This window comes from Salvelinus alpinus, chromosome 9 (assembly GCF_045679555.1).
Source record: "Salvelinus alpinus chromosome 9, SLU_Salpinus.1, whole genome shotgun sequence".
NCBI lineage: Eukaryota > Metazoa > Chordata > Actinopteri > Salmoniformes > Salmonidae > Salvelinus > Salvelinus alpinus.
Genome location: NC_092094.1, coordinates 43,502,616 through 43,527,206, shown reverse-complemented (window position 1 = coordinate 43,527,206; position 24,591 = coordinate 43,502,616). Strand labels below are relative to the sequence as shown.

The window sequence follows — 24,591 nt, the reverse complement described above, 5'->3', positions numbered from 1 at the left end:
GACCAGAGGATATTTCTCCAAAAAGTACTATCTTTGCCCCCAAGTGCAGTTGCAAACCGTAGTCTGGTTTTTTTATGGTGGTTTTAGAGCAGTTGCTTCTTCCTTGCTGAGCGGCCTTTCAGGTTAGGTCGATATAGGACTCGTTTTACTGTGGATACAGATACTTTTGTATCTGTTTCCCCCAGCATCTTCACAAGGTCCTTTGCTGTTGTTCTGGGATTGATTTGCACTTTTCGCATCAAAGTACGTTCATCTCTAGGAGACAACGCGTCTCCTTCCTGAGCGGTATGACGGCTGCGTGGTCCCATGGTGTTTATACTTGCGTACTATTGTTTGTACAGTACCTTCAGGCGTTTGGAAATTGCTCCCAAGGATGAACCAGACTTGAGGAGGTTGACAAATTTTTTTCTGAGGTCTTGGATGATTTCTTTAGATTTTTCCATGATGTCAAGCAAAGAGGCACTGAGTTTGAAGGTAGACCTTGAACTACATCCACAGGTACGCCTCCAATTGACTCAAATGATGTCAATTAGCCTATCAGAAGCTTCTAAAGCCATGACATCATTTTCTGGAATTTTCCAAGCTGTTTAAAGGCACAGTCAACTTAGTGTATGTAAACTTCTGACCCACTGGAATTGTGATACAGTGAATTTTAAGTGAAATAATCTGTCTGGAAACAATTGTTGGAAAAATTACTTGTGTCATGTACAAAGTAGATGTCCTAACCGACTTGCCAAAACAATAGTTTGTTAACAAGAAATGTGTGGAGTGGTTGAAAAACGAGTTTTAATGACTCGAAACTTCCGACTTCAACTGTAAATAAAGGTTACATTAAAAAATATAGATATATTCTTTTAACATGCAGTTCAATTACTTCAACAACATCAAAAAGAGGTGTTATTCTAGGCCAGCTCTCAAGTTTGAGTTTGCCAAACTAGAAACCTCTTAACCTTACAGCAATAAATGGCACATTCCAGCCCATTCAATGTGAGTAGGCTGAAGTATCTTGGAGGAGTGTTGGCCTGTTTCAATGATGTGTATCGTTGAGGACAGCGCGTGCTAAAGATATTCCCAGGGCCTCTAGGGCCTTATGAGCACGGGGGAATTCCCAGAGGGGAAAAAGACGCACATGTCTAGAGCACAGCAAAGTAGCTATTTGGGGCCTCTTTGTTGTAGCTATGTTTTCTATGACTCAGGATTGGGCGTCTCAGGTCTGTAGACTTAAATTACACAGGCAGCCCAATTCTGATCCTTTTCCCGCTAATTGGTATTTTGGCCAATTACATCAGATATTTTCCGGATCTGATTGGTCAAAAGATCAATTAGTGAAAAATAGATCGGAATTGGCTACCTGTGTAAACGCAAGAATAACTTTTACAGATGTCTCAGGCATACATGGTTCTTGAAATCCCTATACATAAAGAGTTTTGAAAATCCCTATGCATAAATAAATGTCTCACCTCTCTGCCGGAGTGTCGTTCAATTGCCTTCTTGACTTTGCCATAGGTCCCTCTTCCGAGAGTCTCGAGCAATTCGTAGCGGTGTTTCAGGTTATGCTTGTGGTGGTGTTTCTTGAAGCCTGAATTTCTCCCGCTGCCATCGCTTTCTGCCATTGAATGACCGGCAGGTAGCGATGGAGGGGACAGGTCACCCCTAGATGGTTTACCCACTGCGGTGGGGGGTTGTTTGGCCTCAGGACGGGTCAGCCCTCGGTGGGCCGAGAGACAAGCTGTTTCCATCTCTAGGGAAGTATTCAAACTAACTTCCCACGGTTAAATATCTTAAACTAAGCTATTTGTTACAAATATTTATACTATAGTTATACTTATTATAGGCCTAATAATAGTCGTAATAAATAAAATAAATTACAAGGAATAATGCGTAAATATTATAGTAATAAACATAGAAATTATTCCGATTGTCTAATGATCACTCCCTTTGTTCATTCTTTTCTGATCAAAGAATTCTCTCCACACCTAGTCATTCCTTTGTCGGCTTATAAGAGTGAGTCATTATTATACGATTAAATAAAAAAGCAAAAGGTTATAAAGGAGACATGTGACATCACCTGTCTTTACGCGCCTGATACATAATGCAATGCATATTATACATGTTTTACTATGAAGGTATATTCTAGGGCTACAGTCCTCTAAATATGTATTCAGAATTCGACAGACGAATGCATGTCGGAAGCTGAATCCACTTTCGATTGTATGTCTCCTCGGGTATGAACAATGGTGCTCAAAATGTAGCAATCCAGAAAGAAAAAAAAAGATTTAGGTTATTTAAACATCGGGCTATTCTATTCTCGTTATCCGTGTAGTAGCCTATACTGGCATTATTATCTCATAGTCTTTCGTTTATTCTAGGCCGTTCACATAATCTACCGTAAAAATGCTGCCAACATCGTTAACTCACAACTAACAGGCGAAACCGTCAGCGTCATTGCCTCCCGAGAAAGCAGCGACGAAACCGGCGTTCTGGATGAAGATGACCCTCATTTTGTCCTCAAACCAGGTGTAACGTCATTCAGCTGAGCTCTGTGTATGGCGCGAGTGCTCCATGCCCAAGTCGACGTTGCAGATGCGCTATGATCGGATATGTCAAGCTCAGACGTTTTGATTATTGCCATTGTCGTTTTGCTCTCCTTCTTCTTGTGCCCTTCTTCTCCCTTTCTCTATATTCTCTAACGTGAGGGGCTGTGAATAAGGAATGTGAAATGATCGAGTCCGGAGGCGGAGTTTACAGTCCTCCTTCCTTCTCTCCCGCTGTGCTCTCTGCCTCTCTCTGGATTTTGGACTGCTGCTGCTGACTGCTTTTCCCTTGACAGAGGCTGTGGAAGTACAGCCCTGTGTTTGGCAAGCTACAGTCATTTTACTATAGCCTAATGATTAAACTGTGTTTCAGACACAAAATACAATATAAAGTCATAATAAAACCTAAAATTGTAATAACCTGTCAAGGAATATCATCATGCCTGTCATTCATTATTTTAGCTGTGTCGAAGTTATTAGAGTGCAAGAGAACATATAGTTTTGAATGGCAACTCAGGTTGAGGCAGTTTAATTATGAATATTGCTGAAACCTTTATGAAGTAACAGGAGGTCCTTCACTTTCACAGGAGGTCCTTCACTTTCAAACCAATATTTTTTCCATTAATAATACAATCACTACTGTTAGTGTGGGCGAGTCTATAAGAGCCAATGATACTTATGAATCAGGAAGCAAAAACAGAAACAGGTATCCAATGTTAGGTTTATCACTAAAATAAATGTTATGCATTCATACTCTGGCATGACAGTGACGGATGACATGCAGTAAGACACGTTGAGAACCTGGCTGTGCAGAATTCACAATCTATCTCAGTGTTACTGTCATTCCCTGGGGATACCACAGTATGTATGTTATCATTATGCAACATGAATTCATGTTTGCATCTGGTTCTTATAATTGAAAGGAACGCAACAGAATATCATAAGGGATTTTTTAATTAAGGCCTACCAATTTGCTGAAGGCTACATTGTATAACACTACTGATCACTGTGTGCAAGAATACCACGTTATTGTCTGTAGGTTTCTACAGAGTGGATACAGGGGCCATTTACTGCGGAATAATAGATTGGCATGGAAATATTCTTGAAATATGACATTTATTTTTAAGCAGCAGAGGTCAAAGGATGCCATAGCTGTTGTCGATATTTAATTAAGATCATATTAACTCTAACACTAATTCACATAAATGTATTAATTTGATTTATTATTTATAGATTCAATATTGAAAGATTATTCTGAGTGAGTCCAGGTTTTATCCCTCTTCTGGAGAATAAAAAGAGCCCTCTACTGTAAGATATCACTTGCCTTTAGTAGCCAGGGAAGGAGAATAGCATAGTGAATTCTTCACCCCTGGGCTATGCCATCATCCTGCTCCAGCTAGCTGCAGTATCAGATGGCCCAGTGCCATTCTGATCAGGGAGCCTCACCTCACCTCTGGTCCTAAACTGGTTTGTATTTAGTGAAACATTCAGAATGTTGCAGCTAGAAATTCAATCTACTTTCAATTCTACTCGGCAGACGATCATAGTTCTACACAATACATTTCGATCGGAGGGTTCTGTAATGTTGCATACCTCTGAACAGACATACTATGCCCAGAGAGACTCACCTCACTTCTGGTCCTAATCTAGACCCAGACTCTGAGACGTTACCAGGAGATGACCTGATACAGCCTGCAGCTCATTGGGTTTACTGCAATTGCTCTTGTTAACGTTGGGTTGTGTATGGTGTAATTTATACACTAATTAGAGAGAGGGGAAGTTTATGTCAAACATCATCTGATTAGAGTGACCTGTTTTCCTCTATGATCTATACATAGCAGAATACATGCAGAACATTTGTGTTATTTTCTTTCTCTAAACATGGTCATTGGGGTATCCATTTATAGCAACACTGACTCAGTCAAAGATTTGTATTTGATATGATGCAAAGTTGGCCTTATTTGCACTCGGGCAAATATTTGTTCATGGACAAATATAATGTACATACTGCCCTCTAGTGTGGAGAGATATGGAAATGTCCCCTCAAATCAAATCAAATCAAAATGTATTTGTCACATGCGCCGAATACAACAGGTGTAGACCTTACAGTGAAATGCTTACTTACAAGCCCTTAATCAACAATGCAGTTTTAAGAAAAATACCAACAAAAAATAAAAATAAAGTAACAACTAATTAAAGAGCAGCAGTAAAATAACAATAGTGAGGCTTTATACAGGGGGTACCGGTACAGAATGTGTGGGGGCACCGGTTAGTCGAGGTAATTGAGGTAATATATACATGTGGTAGAGTTATTGAAGTGACTTATGCATAGATAATAACAGAGAGTAGCAGCAGCGTAAAAGAGGAGGGGGGGGGGGGGGGGGAAATGCAAGTAGTCTGGGTAGCCATTTGATTAGATGTTCAGTAGTCTTATGGCTTGAGGGTAGAAGCTGTTTAGAAGCCTCTTGGACCTAGATTTGGCACTCCGGTACCGCTTGCCATGCGGTAGCGGAGAGAACAGTCTATGACTAGCGTGGCTGGAGTCTTTGACAATTTTTAGGGCCTTCCTCTGACACCGCCTGGTATAGAGGTCCTGGATGGCAGGAAGCTTGGCCCCGGTGATGTACTGGGCCGTACGCATTACCCTCTGTAGTGCCTTGCGATCGCAGGCCGAGCAGTTGCCATACCAGTCAGTGATGCAACCAGTCAGGATGCTCTCGATGGTGCAGCTGTAGAACCTTTTGAGGATCTGAGGACCCATGCCAAATCTTGGTGTGCTTGGACCATGTTAGTTTGTTGGTGATGTGGACACCAAGGAACTTGAAGCTCTCAACCTGCTCCACTACAGCCCCGTCGATGAGAATGGGGGAGTGCTCGGTCCTCCTTTTCCTGTAGTCTACAATCGTCTCTTTAGTCTTGATCACGTTGAGGGAGAGGTTGTTGTCCTGGCACCACACGGCCAGGTCTCTGACCTCCTCCCTATACGCTGTCTCGTCGTTGTTGGTGATTAGACCTAAAGCTTTACCAAGTCAACCAAGAGGACAGTCTTAACAGTCACATTATTCTCCTAACGCAATTTATTTCCAAACAATAGCAGTAGTTCCAAACAAAAATGTTTTCCTCTTCACTAAGGTTTTTAATTTATGATTTTAGAGTTCCCAGCTATTCAGAACCCAATGAGTTAACCATTAGACAGACGATGATGGCTGCCAAATGGCCATAAAAGTGGATTCTGGGCAGCACCTGCAGAAATAAATCGATTGGCTTCTACATAAAAGAGATGTTAATCTGCTTGTATTTGTCACAGTCGCCTTTAGGAACATATTGACCCCTATGTCATATTTTTGAAATAATAATCTCTAATCAATAAACTTGTATTTTGTAGATTACCCCATGTAGGTTAAAATCAAATCAAATGTATAGCCCTTCTTAGATCAGCTGATATCCCAAAGTGCAGTACAGAAACTCAGCCTAAAACCCCAAACAGCAAGCAATGCAGGTGTAGAAGCACGGTGACTAGGAAAAACTCCCTAGAAAGGCCAGAACCTAGGAAGAAACCTAGAAAAGAACCAGGCTATGAGGGGTGGCCAGTCCTCTTCTGTCTGTGCCGGGTGACGATAAGTTATAGCCTATGACAGTCAGTGACAGATGTCACTATAGATCATTTCCAAAACAGTGGAACCTGATATAGAACGTCTTTTATGTTTCCATGTCAGTGTGTTCAATAATATTAGGCCTCAGCTATAACACTATACATAGCCCTGTCCCAAATGTCAATTTCCATTCTCTGCAATGTACCCAACCGAAAAGTTATCAAATATATTTATAAAAGAGGTTATGTAACTTTATGGTTACAAAACACTAAATAAAAAATCTGAGTAATAATTCACAAACTACAATTTCACGTTGTGCTCTTGGTGAATCCGAAAAACATCTCTGAACTCTGGATCAGTGATTTCCGTGAAATGCATTGCCACATCCCCAATGGCACCCTATTCTCTATATAGTGCACTACTTTTGAACTGAGACCTATGGGTACTCTGGTCAAAAGTAACGCACTATATAGGGAATAGGGTGCCATTTGGGACATAGCCTATGTGTTTCTGCCAGGTATTCAGAACCTCTGGGTCACTGGCAGAGGTAACTCACAATAACAACTTCAAGATCAACAAAACTATTTGGGCACACAGTGGGCATCCAAAATAGAATATTTCTCATATGACATAAGAAACTAGGCCACTATAAAGAGAAAACAATACTGCTCTATTTAGAATGCCCAAAATAGGGACTGATCCACACTTCAAGAATTCAGACAAACTTTGAGATTACATTAGATATCTGGGATACAGTCATAAAAAAAAACAATAATTAAGAAACAATGTAAACATTACAGGTGAATAGGCCTACGACTTCTATTCTAAAAATAGAAACAAAAAAAAGAGGTGGGGGTCAGCCTAATTGGGCGTAGTTTCATCCCAATGTCAACAGATCATTCCATCTTTCTTGACTCACACTGACTTACCAAATCACCTCATCATAAAGTGTATATAGTGAGTGTCCCACCTGTCTGAGATGGAAAGTTGTGTTAACTGCCAATAGACCAGGAATAGCCTGAGGAAACATGGACAGAGGTGAAACAAGGACACGCTGTATTCAAATATATGTATATATATTTTTTACATAAACTGATTTGACTTGTATACTGTGACTTATACAAAAACACAACCACAAGGAACCACGTTTGACTGGAAAGTCACTGCACATCCACTGTGACGCCTACCTCACATGGACCAACATCCAAGCAAAGGTGTCGTCCAAGGTCAAAACAAGGTTATTTTCAGTCTGGGAGGTGGACACAAATGTTGTCAACCATGATGGAGGGGTCTTGAAGCTGGCAGGCCTTCCTAAGGATAGAATAGCAATGCTGGTGGACCAACATCCAAGGAGAGATGTCTGCCAGACACACAGAGATCATATGTTTCATGGGGGTTGGGTGAAAGATAGTTGAGTGCCATCAGCATAAAAGTAATAAGAGAAACCATGTGAGGATGTGAAAAAACAACGAGTGACTTTGTGTACAGAGAGAACCAACACCAGGGAAGGGATAAGGTGCGGATACTGATACTTTCCATGAGAGAGTGCAGAGCCGGAGACATATTTTGAATAAAATGAATATTACAGGTACAACTTATCTGTGATTCGGCATGTGCTGCATTACCAGCTCTCTCTGCATCGGTCTCATAAATCTCCAGAACTGCCAACACAGAGAGAGAGCAGAGCAAGGGTAAGGAGTAGATCATTCTGCCTAAAATCATTCTAACAATCGCCCAGGCCAGGAATCAGCATATGCTTTTACCATTTTTAGTTTGAGGCTAATATATAGGGTTTGTTTACAATGATATTCTTGACAAACAATTGAGTAAAACAAGCATATATTTTGAGTTCTGATGGGGTATGACAGGTGAACTAAGTTCATAAAGTATTTATACATGTTCCATTCTTCAAGAATCAATAGGCCTAGCTATTTCATTGTTTAAAAATTGTAATTTGTCAGTCTGTTCTATTGGCAACTGAAGAGGAACTATTTTGCACTGTCTCTCGAGGCTATAATGTCCCCTGATCAGGGGTACAGCAAGTCTGTTTTGAAGGTAAAGTAAACAAGAACAAGCTGTAGAAATGTAGCTACTAGCTGGGTCCCCAGGAAATAACACCTCTTATTTAGTGTAAAATTTGTATTCTAAAGGGCTTTGAATATAAAATTAGGTGTTGTTTAAAAACGTAGAGATATAGATCTCGAAGTGAATTTTATGTATTTTGTTTTTAGTGTATGTAGGGTTTTTTGCCATGTCTCTGTGTGCTACTAATAAACTTCTATGAGAAAAATAAGTAATTAAATATTTTAAATCTTTCTTCATTATTTTATAATCCTACATAAAATCTCTCATCAAATTGTTTTTTTTTCATGATTATTGTATTTATTATTATTATATTTAAGATGCTCTGTGTGTCCCTGATTTCACTTTCCACTCTATTGTTTGTAGTAATCCCCCTTTAAAAAAACAGCCACTTCCCACAATGACATCACATTCAGGAAGTGTCCACATTTTTGGGGTGGGAAAACAATGGTCTGAAGCTAAATAAATACAAACACTTAGTTTTATAAAATGTTCCATGTTTCATGATGTTAGTTTGTTTGTCTCACTCAAACATTTCCACCCTGTTGGGCTAAATTATAGAGAAAATTTATCAAATTTGCACATTTTAAAATGTATACTCTTCCTAGATCGATTGAGGGGGGGAAAACTATTTAATCAATTTTAGAATAAGGCTGTAACCTAACAAAATGTGGAAAAAGTCAAGTGGTTGGCCTCAGTGAAATCCATGAGCGGTTTCTTTCCTCTTCAGCAACTGTAGTGACTGGGTGTATTGATACGCCATCCAAAGTGTAATTAATAACTTCACCGTGTTCAAATGGATATTCAATGTCTGCTTTTTTCATTTTTACCCATCTACCAATAGGTGCCCATCTTTACGAGGCATTGGAAAAACTACCTGGTCTTTGTGGTTGGAATCTATGTTTGAAATTCACTGATCGACTCAGGGACCTTACAGATAATTGTATGTGTGCGGTACAGAGATGAGGTAGTCATTCAAAAATCACGTTAAACATTATTATTGCACACAGAGTCAGTCCATGCAACTTATTATGTAACTTGTTAAGATCATTTTGACTCCTGAACTTACACTACATGACCAAAAGTATGTGGACTGACTCATTCCAAAATAATGGGCATTATTAATATAGAGTGGGTCCCCCTTTGCTGCTATAACAGCCTCCACTCTTCTGGGAAGGCCTTCCACTAGATGTTCAAACATGGCTGCGGGGACTTGCCACAAGAGCATTAGTGAGGTCGGCACTGATGTTGGGCAATTTGGCCTGGCTTGCGGTCGGCGTTCTAATTCATCCCAAAGGTGTTCGATGGGGTTGAGGTCAGGGCTCTGGGCAGGCCAGTCAAGTTCTTCACACCGATCTCGACAAACCATTTCTATATGGACCTCGCTTTGGGCACGGGGGAATTGTCATGCTGAAACAGGAAAGGGCCTTCCCTAAACTGTTGCCACAAAGTTGGAAGCACAGAATCGTCTAGAATGTCACTGTATGCTGTAGCGTTAAGATTTCCCTTCACTAGAACTAAGGGGTCTAGTCCGAACCACAAAAAACAGCCCCAGATCATTATTCCTCCTCCAACAAACTTTACAGTTGGCACTATGCATTGGGGCAGGTAGCGTTCTCCTGGCATCCGCCAAACCCAGATTCATCCGTCGAACTGCCAGATGGTGAAGCGTGATTCATCACTCCAGAGAACTTTACACCACTCCAGCAGACACTTGGCATTGCGCACTGTAATCTTAGGCTTGTGTGTGGCTGCTCGGCCACGGAAACCCATTTCATGAAGCTCCCAGCGAACAGTTATTGTGCTAACACTGCTTCCAGAGGCAGTTTGGAACTCGGTAGTGAGTGTTACAACCGAGGACAGACTACTTTTACGTGCTACGCGCTTCAGCACTCGCTGGTCCCATTCTGTGAGCTTGTGTGGTCTACCACTTCGCTGCTGAGCTGTTGTTTCTCCTAGATGTTTCCACTTCACAATAACAGCACTTACAGTTGAGCGGGGCAGCTCTCGCATGGCATAAATTTGACGAACTGACTTGTTGGAAAGGTGGCATCCTATGACGATGCCACATTAGAGATCACTGATCTCTTCAGTAAGGCCATTCTACTGCCAATGTTTGTCTATGGAGATTCCATGGCTGTGTGCTCAATGTTATACACCTGTCAGAAACGGGTGTGGTTGAAAAAGCCTAATCCACTCATTTGAAGGGGTGTCCACATACTTTTGTATATATATAGTTTATTTAGGCTTCCCATAACAAAGGGATTGAATAGTTGTTGACTCAAGACATTTCAGCTTTTCATTTTTTTGTATTTTGTAAAAAATTCTAAAAACATAATTCCACTTTGACATTATGGGGTATTGTGTTTAGGCCAGTGAAAAAAATTATGTTACACAACATGGAAAAAGTCAAGGGGTGTGAATACTTTCTGAAGGCACTGTATGTTTTTCTGAAAGTCAAACGTCCTTTTCTGAAAGAACACAAAAAATGTAAATTATGACATCCAAAATGTGCAACATAGTAGGAATGTCCCAGCTAGCTAAGTTTTGAACAATGACCTGTTGAAAAGCACATAATCCCTGCAGATTAACTGAGAGGGACAACACCACTTCATGCTTCACCCAGCGATGTTGCTCTGTCTTCGCTTCTTCTTCTTCAAGGTTTTATGGCAGACCACCTACTGTGCGGGGTATTGAAACAAAGAATATTCCATTGCGGGATGGGGTGGGATGCCCGACATCATACAAAAGGTTTTGTTTAAAAACACCCCACTCCTTCAGTCACAGTTCAAATTCCATCCCTAAACAGACTCAGATGCCTGTGAAGTCAGAGCATTCATCAACACGATTCTTTGTAATGCCTCTGCTGTAAAATCCCTGCGTCACAAAAAAATCTCAGCGGTACTCACAATGATGCGTATTTTCTCAGATTTCCTCTCTGTTTGCGCTGTGCAGTTGATAACCAAAGTAATACACCCTACATAGTCCACCTTCCTAATATGCAACACGTCAGGATCCCTCTGTTGACAAGGAATATTCTCTGTTGTCTCTACTCCGACTACCATTGTTTCTTCAACTTCACTCATTTCTTCCACTCTTCTCACCGCCTCCGGATAGGAGACATGGACAGCCCTGATTCTTACCACCTCCGTCTCCTTCACCCTAACAGGACACTTCAGAAATTCGGGTACATGTTCATAACCACAATTGTAGCATTTAGACTCAGCTGGCATAGGAAACCCCTGCCATCTACATACACTTGACACATGACCAATACATTTGCATTTATTACACTGCATGGGTTTGGGCATGAAGACTCTCACAGGGTACCTCATAAAACCCAAATATATGTGAGAAGGGAGAGACACTTCAGCAAAAAATTATCGAATGGATGGAGTGAGCTTCCACCATGCAGGTCAGTTGGTGTGCACCGACCACTTGATCCAATTCTTCACATGCTGTATATTCTTTGCATTTACTTCTAGTGCCACCCCAGAGATAACACCCTTGATAGGCGCCCTGCTTCGAAGAGCAACACATGACACATTCCAATCCGATATCTTCTTGAGGCGTAGAACACGCGCTTTCTGTTCCATAGATACACAAAAAAATAAAAAATAATAAGCCCACTTTTCGTTACTCTCATCAACAGCCACTTCATCCAACGCGCCACAATTTTTATAGAGACTTCAATCGGATCTCCCAGGTAACAACATTAATCCAAAACACTTACTCCAACCAACAAAATGTCAGAACTAGGCTTGGATTGACTAGATTCCACTACCAATTTACTTCTCTTATTTCCTTTTGCATTCGCCACTGTAATCCAATTCTTCTCACGCTCATCTCCACTTGACATGCTATCTGATTCAAACATAACATTACACCATATTCCTCAGTGTAACTTGCTTTTCCCTTCAGCTGACATTTGTGTCCTGCTATCTCTTTCTTCCCTTTCAAATATCGTGCGATTGATGACGTTTCCCATTTCAACCAATCAAAATATCCAACTTTTATATCGATTTTTTTGCCCTATCATACATAATTCGCTTTGGTCGCGTTCCCCTGCTCAGACGTTGCATACATAAACCAATGGTTGCATGCCACTTCATTGACTGATTGACAGATTGGGCTTGTTCGACAGTGCAGCCGATGGTGCATGCGACTGCCGACTGACTGGTCTACAAATCAACTTGCATTATAATAAATAACGACTCATTATTATTTGTATATCAGTCAGTCACTCACAATCAGACCTATGATACGTCATGGTTTTGATGCTCTCAAACACAGACATAGTTATAGGGGGCACACTCTTTTCATGCCACTTCAATATAAAGTGATTTTCATAGCAGGTTAGGAGAGCATTTTCCCAAACCCTAACCCTTTCCTAACTTTAATCTCAGTCTCCTAACCTGCTACGTTAATTCTCCTAACCTGCTACGAAAAAGTGGTGTGAAAAGCATGTTTCCCATAGCTATAGAGCTTGTAGTCCTAAAACCTGGAAATTAGTTACCTCTGGTTCGTTCAGCCATTCCTAAGGGGACAAATGAACAGGGAAAGAACAGGGTTATAGAGATTTTATCGGCTACGTTTTGTTCTATGAGATAATATTAGTCAGTTAAAGCTGCAATATGTAACTTTTTGGGCGACCAGACAAATTAAAATAGAAATATGTGTTATAGGGCTGTTGTTCTCTTTGAAAGCAAGTTTAAGAAGTGGTAGATACGTTCTATGTGCGCTATTTCTATGCTTCCCGTTCTTATGTTTCGGTTTTGTGCCGTTTACTTTCGGTTTTGTACACCAGCTTCATTCAGCTGAAAATACAATATGTTGAGTTATGGGAAATATATTTCACAGCGGTTTAGATGGTGCAATGATTCTCTCTTGTTTTGTCACATTAACTGGAATTAGAGGAACTATTAGAATTTTTGCAATCAGGAAATAGCGGACGATTTCTGCACAGTGCATTTTTAACATGCCCTTTATGAATTTTGAAGCCTTTGTGTGCTTTATGTACTTGATTTGATTGTGTAAATACTTCACAATTCACAAAAAGTGACATTAGCTGATGAAGATTATTTTATAGAACACAATATATAAGATCTCATAAGGCTGTGTTTACCACATCATTTATTTTCGGCACCAGATTGCTATAACATATGACGTGGTTAGCTGTTATGTAAAATACCTATCCAGGAATTGTTAGATTTGGCTTGCGTCCGCAACGCCTGAGCAGTAGAACGCGCCCAGAGGCTGGAGGCAAACAGTAAGACAATTTTAACCAGGTCGCTAGCTTCTTTGACACTACCTCCATTATTATACCCAATATCATTATTGTGAGTCAAATGTAATATTCAGTCAAATGAAAATGTTTCGTTTTGAGCAATTTACATAAACCATCATAGCTGATTAAATAAATGTTGTTTCTACTTTTTAAATAAATGACAACCAGCAGCAGTTGGAGTCTGCATTTCAAGGCCGCTTGAAGAATAGTCTCCCTAGACCAGGGATTATCAACTAGATTCAGCCGCCGGACGATTTTTTCTTGAGCAGATGATCAGGGAGCCGATGTGAAATAACTCGATCCATTGGAATATGGCGATAGAGCACTTATAGAGCCCCACGGTAAAGGTGTCATAATACCCATAAAACCTAGTGGTCAAACAGGGAAATGGTCCCAATCGTTTTCTACCATTCATTTTTACATTGGGAATTTTATAAACACTTAAAATAAGGGCTGTGTTCCATGTAGGCTATAGCTGGCAAGACGTTTTGATAACCATATCAATCTTTCTCGGACAAGGTGACTTTTATGGGTATTATGACTCATAATGTGTACTCAATTGCAGTTAATTTAGTCTTTGACTTAATAAGTCAAATATCTTTGAGTAGTTAACAGGGGAACAAAGAGTCCCAGACAGTTTGAAATAAAACATACTAGAGAGGCGTATCGTTTACAAGGATACCTAAATTAGTGGCATCATTTGGTTATCGCTAGTGTTTGGAATACATTGAGTTTGTTGACAAAACAGACCATGGGACACCTTTTCACACGTAGATGTATTTGTCAAAGGTCCCCAGTGGGTCTGTGTAAACTATATGATTATATTGGAGACAGGTTAATAGCAGTGAATGCCATCTATTCATTTACTGTTATATTATTTCTAAGCAGCAATGCAGCCATATCAGCCAGGGAAACTAATTGTTTTCGTTTTATGATAGAACATTCAGATTTTTCTGCTGACTGTGGCGCTTTTCCCCTGAATTGTTAGGATTTTCTTGTGATCACAACAAAAATACTTATTTTGCTCAAATAGAGATACAAATTAAATAGTTTTCTTTGAAAAGATGGGCATGGCTGAGAATGGAACATTCCGATTTCTGCCTGAGTGTGGCGCTGTTTACAGCAATTTTCTGGATTGTCTTGTGACCAGAACAAAAGGACTTATTTGACTCAACTAGAGATTTAAATGAATGGTGTTTCTTTAAAAAGATGACCTGGCTGACCTGGCCTGTTTCCTCACCTTATTCCCCTTGTAGTTATTCATGGTTGTTGGTTATTTACCAGGTAACAAGAAGTGAAAACTTAACAAGGACTGAAGCGCTAATAGACTCATTATTTTACTCAACTAGAGACGAAAATAAATGGTGTTTCTTTGAAAAGATGGGCCTGGCTGACATGAAAAATACATTAAGGGGAAAGGATTCACAGACACAGAGGCTGATTATCTTTTCTTTATTTACAATGCTGGCTGCCGTGGTTTACATAAACACAGTACATCGAATGCTTTTATTTATTTGTATGTATTTTTTATTTAACCAGGCAAGTCAGTTAAGAACTAATTCGTATTTACAATGATGGCCTACCAAAAGGCAATAGGCCTCCTGCGGGGACGGTGGCCTGTGATTAAAAATTAAAAATAAATGCAAAACATATATAGGACAAAACACACATCACAACAAGAGAGACAACACAACACTACATAAAGAGAGACCTAAGACAACAACATAGCAAGGCAGCAACACATGACAACACAGCATGGTAGCAACACAACATGGTAGCAGCACAAAACATGGTACAAACATTATTGGGCACAGACAACAGCACAAAGGGCAAGAAGGTAGAGACAACAATACATCACACAAAGCAGCCACAACTGTCAGTAAGAGTGTCCATGATTGAGTCTTTGAATGAAGAGATTGAGATAAAACTGTCCAGATTGAGTGTTTGTTGCAGCTCGTTCCAGTCGCTAGCTGCAGCGAACTGAAAAGAGGAGCGACCCATGGATGTGTGTGCTTTGGGGACCTTTAACAGAATGTGACTGACAGAACGGGTGTTGTATGTGGAGGATGAGGGCTGCAGTAGATATCTCAGATAGGGGGGAGTGAGGCCTAAAAGGGTTTTATAAATAAGCATCAACCAGTGGGTCTTGCGACAGGTATACAGAGATGACAGTTTACAGAGGAGTGCAGTGATGTGTCCTATAAGGAGCATTGGTGGCAAATCTGATGGCCGAATGGTAAAGAACATTTAGCCGCTCGAGAGCACCCTTATCTGTCGATCTATAAATTATGTCTCCGTAATCTAGCATGGGTAGGATGGTCATCTGAATCAGGATAAGTTTGGCAGTTGGAGTGAAAGAGGAGCGATTACGATAGAGGAAACCAAGTCTAGATTTAACTTTAGCCTGCAGCTTTGATGTGTGCTGAGAGAAGGACAGTGCACAGTCTAGCCATACTCCAAAGTACTTGTATGAGGTGATTACCTCAAGTTCTAAACCCTCCCAGGTAGTAATAACACCTGTGGGAGGAGGGGCATTTTTCTTACCAAACCACATGACTTTTGTTTTGGAGGTGTTCAGAACAAGGTTAAGGGTAGAGAAAGCTTGTTGGACACTAAGAAAGCTTTGTTGTAGAGCATTTAACACAAAATCCGGGGAGGGGCCAGCTGAGTATAAGACTGTATCATCAGCATATAAATGGATGAGAGAGCTTTCTACTGCCTGAGCTATGTTGTTGATGTAAATTAGGAAGAGTGTGAGGCCTAGGATTGAGCCTTGGGGTAGTCCCCTGGTGACAGGCAGTGGCTGAGACAGCAGATTTCCTGACTTTATACACTGCACTCTTTGAGAGAAGTAGTTAGCAAACCAGCCCAAAGACCCCTCAGAGACACCAATACTCCTTAGCCGGCCCACAAGAATGGAATGGTCTACTGTATCAAAAGCTTTGACCAAGTCAATAAAAATAGCAGCACAATATTGCTTAGAATCAAGGGCAATGGTGACATCATTGAGGACCTTTAAGGTTGCAGTGACACATCCATAATCTGAGCAGAAACCAGATTGCATACCCGAGAGAATACTATAGACATCAAGAAAGTCAGTCAGTTGATTATTGACAGGTTTTTCCAAAACTTTTGATAAACAGGATAAAATAGAAATAGGCCTATAACAGTTAGGATCAGCTTTATCTCCCCCTTTAAATAAAGGGCAAACAGTGGCTACCTCCCAAGAAATGAGAACCTCCCTAGAAAGGAGAGACAGGTTAAAAAGGTTGAAGATAGGCCTGGAGATGATAGGGGCAGCAACCTTAAAGAAGAAATATGTTTTTTGGGGGTTAAGTTTAAGGAGCTCCTTTAGCACCTCGGACTCAGTGACTGCCTGCAGGGATAAACTTTGTAGCGGGGCAGGGGAAAAAGAGAGAGAAGCATCGGGGATAGTCGCATTAGAAGGGGTGGGAGATGAGGAAATGCTGGACGGGCAAGGAGGCATGGCTGAGTCAAATAGGAATCCTGACTTAATGAAGTGGTGATTAAAGAGCTCAGCCATGTGCTCCTTGTCAGTAACAACCACATCATCAACATTAAGGGACACGGGCAGCTGTGACGAGGAGGGTTTATTAGCCTGATGTAACGTCCTGACCAGAGTTCTTATGTGTTTTGCTTGTTTAGTGTTGGTCAGGACGTGAGCTGGGTGGGAATTCTATGTTGTGTGTCTAGTTTGTCTGTTTCTGTGTCCAGCCTAATAAGGTTCTCAATCAGAGGCAGCTGTCAATCGTTGTCCCTGATTGAGAATCATATATAGGAGGCTTGTTTTGTGTTGGGATTTTGTGGGTGATTGTTTCCTGTCTCTGTGTTTGTGTTCTGCACCAGATAGGTCTGTCTCGGTTTTCACATTTGTTATTTTGTATTTTTGTATAGTGTTCACGTATTCGTCTCTTTGTTTATTAAATATGTTGAACACTAGCCGCGCTGCATTTTGGTCCTCTCCTTCACCAATGGAAGAAAACCGTTACAGAATCACCCACCAAACTAGGACCAAGCAGCGTGGCAACGGGCAGCAGCGACAGCAGCAGCGGGACCAGGAGAAATGGACTTGGGAGGACGTTTTGGACGGCAATGGTTGCTACACATGGGAGGAGATCCTGGCTGGAAAGGATCGCCTCCCATGGGAACAGCTGGAGGCAGCTAGGAGAGCAGAGGCAACCGGAGAGAGGAACCGGCGTTATGAAGAAAGCACGGAAACCCAAGAAGAAATCCCAAAAATTTCTAGTAGTGTGGCAAAGTCAGGTAGGAGACCTGCGCCCACTTCTCATGCTTACCGTGAAGAGCGGGAGTACGGGCAGACACCGTGTTATGCGGAAGAGCGCACGGTGTCTCCTGTACGTGTGCATAGCCCGGTGCGGGTTATTCCACCTCCCCGCACTGGCCGGGCTAGATTGAGCGTTGAGCCAAGTGCCATGAAGCCGGCTCAACATATCTGGCCTCCAGTACGTCTCCTCGGGCCGGTGTACATGGCACCAGCCTTACGCATGGTGTCCCCGGTTCGCCTACACAGCCCAGTGCGGGTTATTCCACCTCCCCGCATTGGTCGGGCTACGGGGAGCATGCAACCAGGTAAGGTTGGGCAGGCTCAGTGCTCAAGGGAGCCAGTACGCCTGCACGGTCCGGTATATCCGGCGCCACCTTCCCGCCCCAGCCCAGTACCTCCAGTTCCAGCACCCCGCACTCGCCTTATGGTGCGTGGCCCCAGCCCAGTACCACCAGTGCCTACACCACGCACCAGGTTTCCAGTGCGTCTCCAGAGCCCTGTTCCTCCTCCACGCACTCTCCCTATGGTGCGTGTCTCCAGCCCAGTACCTCCAGTTCCGGCACCACGCACCAGGCCTACTGTGCGCCTCAGCAGGTCAGAGTCGTCCGTCTGCCCAACGCCGCCTGCACTGCTCGTCTGTCCAGCGCCGTCTGAGCCATCTGCCTGCCCAGCGCCGTCTGAGCCATCCGCCTGCCCAGCGCCGTCTGAGCCATCCGCCTGCCCAGCGCCGTCTGAGCCATCCGCCTGCCCAGCGCCGTCTGAGCCATCCGCCTGCCCAGCGCCGTCTGAGCCATCCGCCTGCCCAGCGCCGTCTGAGCCATCCGCCTGCCCAGCGCCGTCTGAGCCATCCGCCTGCCCAGCGTCGTCTGAGCCGTCCGTCTGTCCTGAGCCGTTAGAGCCGCCCGTCTGTCCCGAGCCATTAGAGCCGCCCGTCTGTCCCGAGCCGCCAGAGCCGCCAGCCAGTCAGGAGCCGCCAGAGCCGCCAGCCAGTCAGGAGCCGCCAGAGCCGCCAGCCAGTCAGGAGCTGCCAGAGCCGCCAGCCAGTCAGGAGCTGCCAGAGCCGCCAGCCAGTCAGGAGCTGCCAGAGCCGCCAGCCAGTCAGGAGCTGCCAGAGCCGCCTGCCAGTCAGGAGCCGCCTGCCAGTCAGGAGCCGCCTGCCAGTCAGGAGCCGCCTGCCAGTCAGGAGCCGCCTGCCAGTCATGAGCTGCCCTCCAGTCATGAGCTGCCCTCCAGTCATGAGCTGCCCTCCAGTCATGAGCTGCCCTCCAGTCATGAGCTGCCCTCCAGTCATGAGCTGCCACTCAGTCCGGAGCTGCCACTCAGTCCGGAGCTGCCACTCAGTCCGGAGCTGCCACTCAGTCCGGAGCTGCCACTCAGTCCGGAGCTGCCCTTCAGTCCAGAGCTGCCCTTCAGTCCAGAGCTGCTTTTCAGTCCGGAGTTGCCCCTCTGTCGTGAGCTACCTCTCTGTCGTGAGCTACCTCTCTGTCTTGAGCTACCTCTCTGTCCTGAGCTACCTCTCTGTCCTGAGCTACCTCTCTGTCCTGAGCTACCTCTCTGTCCTGAGCTATCTCCTCTATCTAGGGGGGGCCTTGGTGAAGGTTCCTAGACCAAGGTCGGGGGCGAGGGTCGCCACTCAAAGGACGCTAAGGAGGGGGACAAAGACAGTGGTAGAGTGGTGTCCTCGTCCTGCGCCGGAGCCGCCACCGCGGACAGATGCCCACCCAGACCCTCCTCTTGAGTTTTAGGGGTGCGTTCGGAGTCCGCACCTCAGGAGGGGGGTACTGTAACGTCCTGACCAGAGTTCTTATGTGTTTTGCTTGTTTAGTGTTGGTCAGGACGTGAGCTGGGTGGGAATTCTATGTTGTGTGTCTAGTTTGTCTGTTTCTGTGTCCAGCCTAATAAGGTTCTCAATCAGAGGCAGCTGTCAATCGTTGTCCCTGATTGAGAATCATATATAGGAGGCTTGTTTTGTGTTGGGATTTTGTGGGTGATTGTTTCCTGTCTCTGTGTTTATGTTCTGCACCAGATAGGTCTGTCTCGGTTTTCACATTTGTTATTTTGTATTTTTGTATAGTGTTCACGTATTCGTCTCTTTGTTTATTAAATATGTTGAACACTAGCCGCGCTGCATTTTGGTCCTCTCCTTCACCAATGGAAGAAAACCGTTACACCTGAGTGCACTTATTTCTCGTTTGCCTGAACGAAAGCCAGTATGCGTGTGCGGAGCCTTTCACCAAATGCAATTCTTAAAGTGGAGTAACTCTACAAGATCACGGTCAAACCAGGGGCTGTGTTTGTTAACAATACCACTGAAATTATCAAAAAAGAAGGTCCAAGCGTCTTGGACAGAGGGGATCAAGCTGATTCTATACCATTTTACAGAGGCCAGTTCATGAAGGAAGGCTTGCTCATGAAAGTTTTTTAGCAAGCGTCTATGACAAATCAGGACAGGTCGTTTCACTGAGCAGCCATTACGAACACAGGCTGTAAAACAGTGATCACTAAGGTCATTACAGAAAACACCAGACTGATACCTATCAGGATTATTTTTGAGGATAACATTGAGAAGAGTAGCCTTTTCTGGGTGTTTGGAGTCATACCTTGTGGGATTGGTAATAATCTGAGAAAGATTTAGGGATTCCCATTGCTTTAGGACTTGATCTGGTGGTATAAGCATGTCCCAGTTTAGGTCACCAAGCAGGACAAATTCAGACTTAGTGTAAGGGGCCAGGAAAGAGATTAGGGCAGGTAGGGTACAGGCCGGTGCTGATGGAGGACAATAGCATCCAGCAACAGTCAAAGAAGAGCTATTTGAAAGTTTAACGTTTAAAACCAGAAAATCGAATTGTTTGGGGACAGACTTGGTGGAGACAACCGAGCACTGAAGGTGATCCTTGGTAAAGATTGCCACTCCCCCACCTTTGGAAGATCTGTCTCGCCGAAAAAGGTTGTAACCAGCAAGGTTAACATCAGTATTCAAAACATTCTTCCAACACTTCTCAGTAATGACCAACACATCTGGATTGGAACTGTGAACCCACACTTTCAATTGATCCATTTGAGGTAATAAGCTTCTAGTGTTAACGTGCAGAAAACCCAGGCTTTTACGAGAGCAGAAATCAGTGAAGCAGATATCAGAGCACAAATCAGAAGTGGGGCTAGCAACAGTAGATGGGCCAGAGTGTACATGCACATTTCCAGATATGATCAACAGTAATACAATCAAGGCACGGCATAGGACAGGGAGAGCTCTGCAGTGCTGATGTATGACATCTGAATGTGCAGGTAACATGAATACAAAGCCGGTGATTGGTGGTTAGAATAGGATGGGAGGCCAAAAGTCTGTGTAACCAATAGAGAGTCAGAGTCCCCAGTGTGGGAACAAACATAGTCTGTCCCACGTTTGTGTAGAGAAAGTTTGTAGTCAACAAAGTATGCAGGAGTCATGAGGCAAATAGCAAAATAGCAAAATGCACAAGAAAAATATGAAATATATAACGACTTGGGGCTAGCCATTGTAAGTTCAGAGTCACTCGCCCCAACAGTGCGTGAGTGCTGGAGGCGAGCGAAACCTCGGGAGAGAGAGGTGAGTGTGGTGGGGGTACCTGTACCAGACAGCGGTCTGCTACCTGAATTGACTCAGGAAAAAATAAAAAAAATACTCTGAAAAAACTAGGCCTACAGTATCACCGCGAGGTCAAACAGGTGTGTGTGTTTCATTATCTAGGATCCACAGCAACAATATTGATAATTCTCAACTCTCAGTGCATGTGGTACTATCTTAGTCATGCTCTCATTAACCCTAATCTTTTCTCTTTCTCCCCTTCCGGAGGGCCTGAGGCTCTTGGACCACAGACCTTATTTTCAGCGTTTATCCAAAACCCCTTCAAAAGTGGCATTCATTTCCCTGTAGGCTTTGTCCAACGAACCGTGGCAGAGTTACTCCTCATCCTGAAGTTGTGCCATCGACTAGCTTTTGGTGTAGCGCTGACTGGTAAAACGCTTCAGGAGGGTGGTCACGTGTGCCAGCAAGGAATTTGAGGTGGCGCGATAAGACGCTTGAGGGAGGACGGTCAGGCGGTCACACATGGTTTTGATGGTAAATATTTGTCACGCAAGTAAAAGAGAATATGTTACATCATCTATGTTCATTTACATTAGTGCAAATTTCCCACCGATATTCATGTAATTTCTCACCCTTTTTGGTTTTATGAAAGTTTATTTCCCCTCAGACACACACTTTTGTTTTTTGTTATTATGAAAGTCATTTTCCCCACATTTTTCTTTACATTGCTTATGTACTGTATATTTGGTGGCCTGATTGCATCCAGACCTTCACTTGGATTCACCTGTTCAGACTGTCATGGAAGAGCAGGTGTTCATAACGTTTTGTACACTCAGTGTACATACCATGCACAATTTTGACAAGGTGGAAGATACATACTGAATTTATACTGTTTTTCATACTAAGATGGACTAAGATATGTGTTTTGCAAGAGTTGGTTGATTGGTTGGTTCAATTGTTTTCCAATATGTTGATGCCATTGGGTAAAAGAGTAAGAATAGGATACAATGTCTAACCCAAATTATAAGCTTGTTTTACTCCATTGTTTGTAAACAATATAATTGTACATAGCAATTCTTAGTTGGTTGCATAAATAATTATGATTAACTACACTAAACAAAAATATAAATGCAACATGCAACATTGAAATAAAAAAAATCGGAGTTACAGTTCCTATAAGGAAATCAGTCAGTTTAAATTAAATAATTAGGCTCTAATCTAGGGATTTCACATGACTGGGAATAGAGATATGCATCTGTTAGTCACAGGTACCTTTAAAAAAAAGGTAGGGGCGTCAATCAGAAAACCAGTCAGTATCTTGTGTGATCATCTTTTGCCTCATGCAGCGCGACACATCTCCTTCGCTTAGAGTTGATCAGGCTGTTGATTGTAGCGTGTGGAATGTTGTCCCACTCCTCTTCAATGGCTCAGCGAAGTTGCTGGATATTGGCGGGAACTGGAACACGCTGTCATACACGTCGATTCGGAGCATCCCAAACATGATCAATGGGTGATATGTCTGGTGAGAATGCAGGCCATGGAGGAACTGGGACATTTTCAGCTTCCAGGAATTGTGTACAGATTCTTGCGACATAGGTCTGTGCATTATCATGCTGAAACATGAGGTGATGGTGGAGGATGCATGCCACGACAATGGGCCTCAGGACAAATGCAATTGTGTTCGTTGTCTGTAGCGTATGCTTGCCCATATCATAGCCCCACCTCCACGATGGGGCAGTGCTAGATGTGCCATTAGAGATCCAGGTTAAATTCCAGGCTCTGTCGCAGACAGCCGCGCCTGGGAGACCCATGGGGCGGCGCACAATTGGCCCAGCATCGTCCGGGTTAGGGGAGGGTTTGGCCAGCAGAGATGTACTTGTCCCGTCGCGCACTAGCGAATCCTGTGGCAGGCCGAGCGCAGTGCACGCTGACACGGTCGCCAGGTGTACGGTGTTTCCTCCGACACATTGGTGCGCTTTTGGGTTAAGCGGGCATTGTGTCAAGAAACAGTGCGGCTTGGCTGGGTTGTGTTTCAGAGGATGCACGGCTCTCTACCTTCTCCTCTCCCGAGTCCGTACGGGAGTTGCAGCGATGGTACAAGACTTTAACTACCAATTGGATACAACAAATTTGGGGAGAAAAAGGAGTAAAAAAAAGAAAATATAAAAGATCCTGGTGGAGACGATGAGCACGCAGATGAGCTTCCCTGAGACGGTTTCTGACAGTTTGTGCAGAGATTCTTCTGCTGTCCGGGTGACTGGTCTCAGATGATCCTGCAGGTGAAGAAGCCGGATGTGGAGGTCCTGGGCTGGCATGGTTACACATGGTCTGAGGTTGTGAGGCCGGTTGGATGTACTGCCAAATTCTGTAAAACGACATTGGAGGTGACATACAACTACAAACAGCTCTGGTGGACATTCCTGCAGTCAGCATGCCAATTGTATGCTCCCTCAAAACTTGGGCCATCTGTGGGATTGTGTTTTGTGACAAAACTGCACATTTTAGAGTTGCCTTTTATTGTCCCCAGCACAAGGTGCACCTGTGTAATGACCATGCTGTTAAATCAGCTTCATGATATGCCACACTTGTCAGGTGGATGGATTATCTTAGCAAAGGACAAGAGAAATAAGCTTTTTGTGCATGTGGAACATTTCTGGGATCTTTTAGCTCAGCTCATGAAACATGGGACTAAGACTTTACATGTTGAGTTTATATTTTTGTTCAGTGTCAATGTTACATGAAATGTAAATATGAAATATCAAAACAGAATGGAAACCGATTTGTTAATATGTATTGGCAATAAATTAATGGTGAGGCATGGAATAAATAAAAATGTATATTTTGTCACGCTGGATGTTTGAAATATGAGTAGGTTATTAATGCTTCTTCAGTAGTGGAATACAGTTAATTAGCACTTGAATGTTGCAAATAAATTGTGATGTATGATTGTTAATAAAATTGTTCATAGACCAATTTCTGATACTGTGCACATGTGTATGCAAATACATTGAAATTATGTTGTTTTCAATTTATAATTTCAACCAAAACCGAACGTCTATTGGACGTCTGGCACATTCGTCTTTTCAACGACATGTTGCTAGGTGGGATAGTTCTCTATATTATGCGGGGAATACTTTGGAACAGATTTCCAAAATGGAAATCACTTGGCGCTGATATCATGGTGTTAAGAGTTTTTTTTGTACTGTATGCCCCCCACCCCCAAA

At 43.1% G+C, this 24,591-nt stretch overlaps 1 protein-coding gene across 1 annotated transcript in view; it reads right to left on the bottom strand.

Moving 5' to 3' along the window:
- Window positions 1-2,785, bottom strand: part of nuak1b (NUAK family, SNF1-like kinase, 1b) — a 30,544-nt gene extending 27,759 nt beyond the window's left edge. The window contains exon 1 of the mRNA XM_071326305.1: window positions 1,461-2,785. Within this exon, the coding sequence (XP_071182406.1) occupies window positions 1,461-1,739 (279 nt within the window). The 5' untranslated portion in view covers window positions 1,740-2,785. The remainder of the gene's footprint in view (window positions 1-1,460) is intronic.
- Window positions 2,786-24,591: the final 21,806 nt, after the last annotated feature.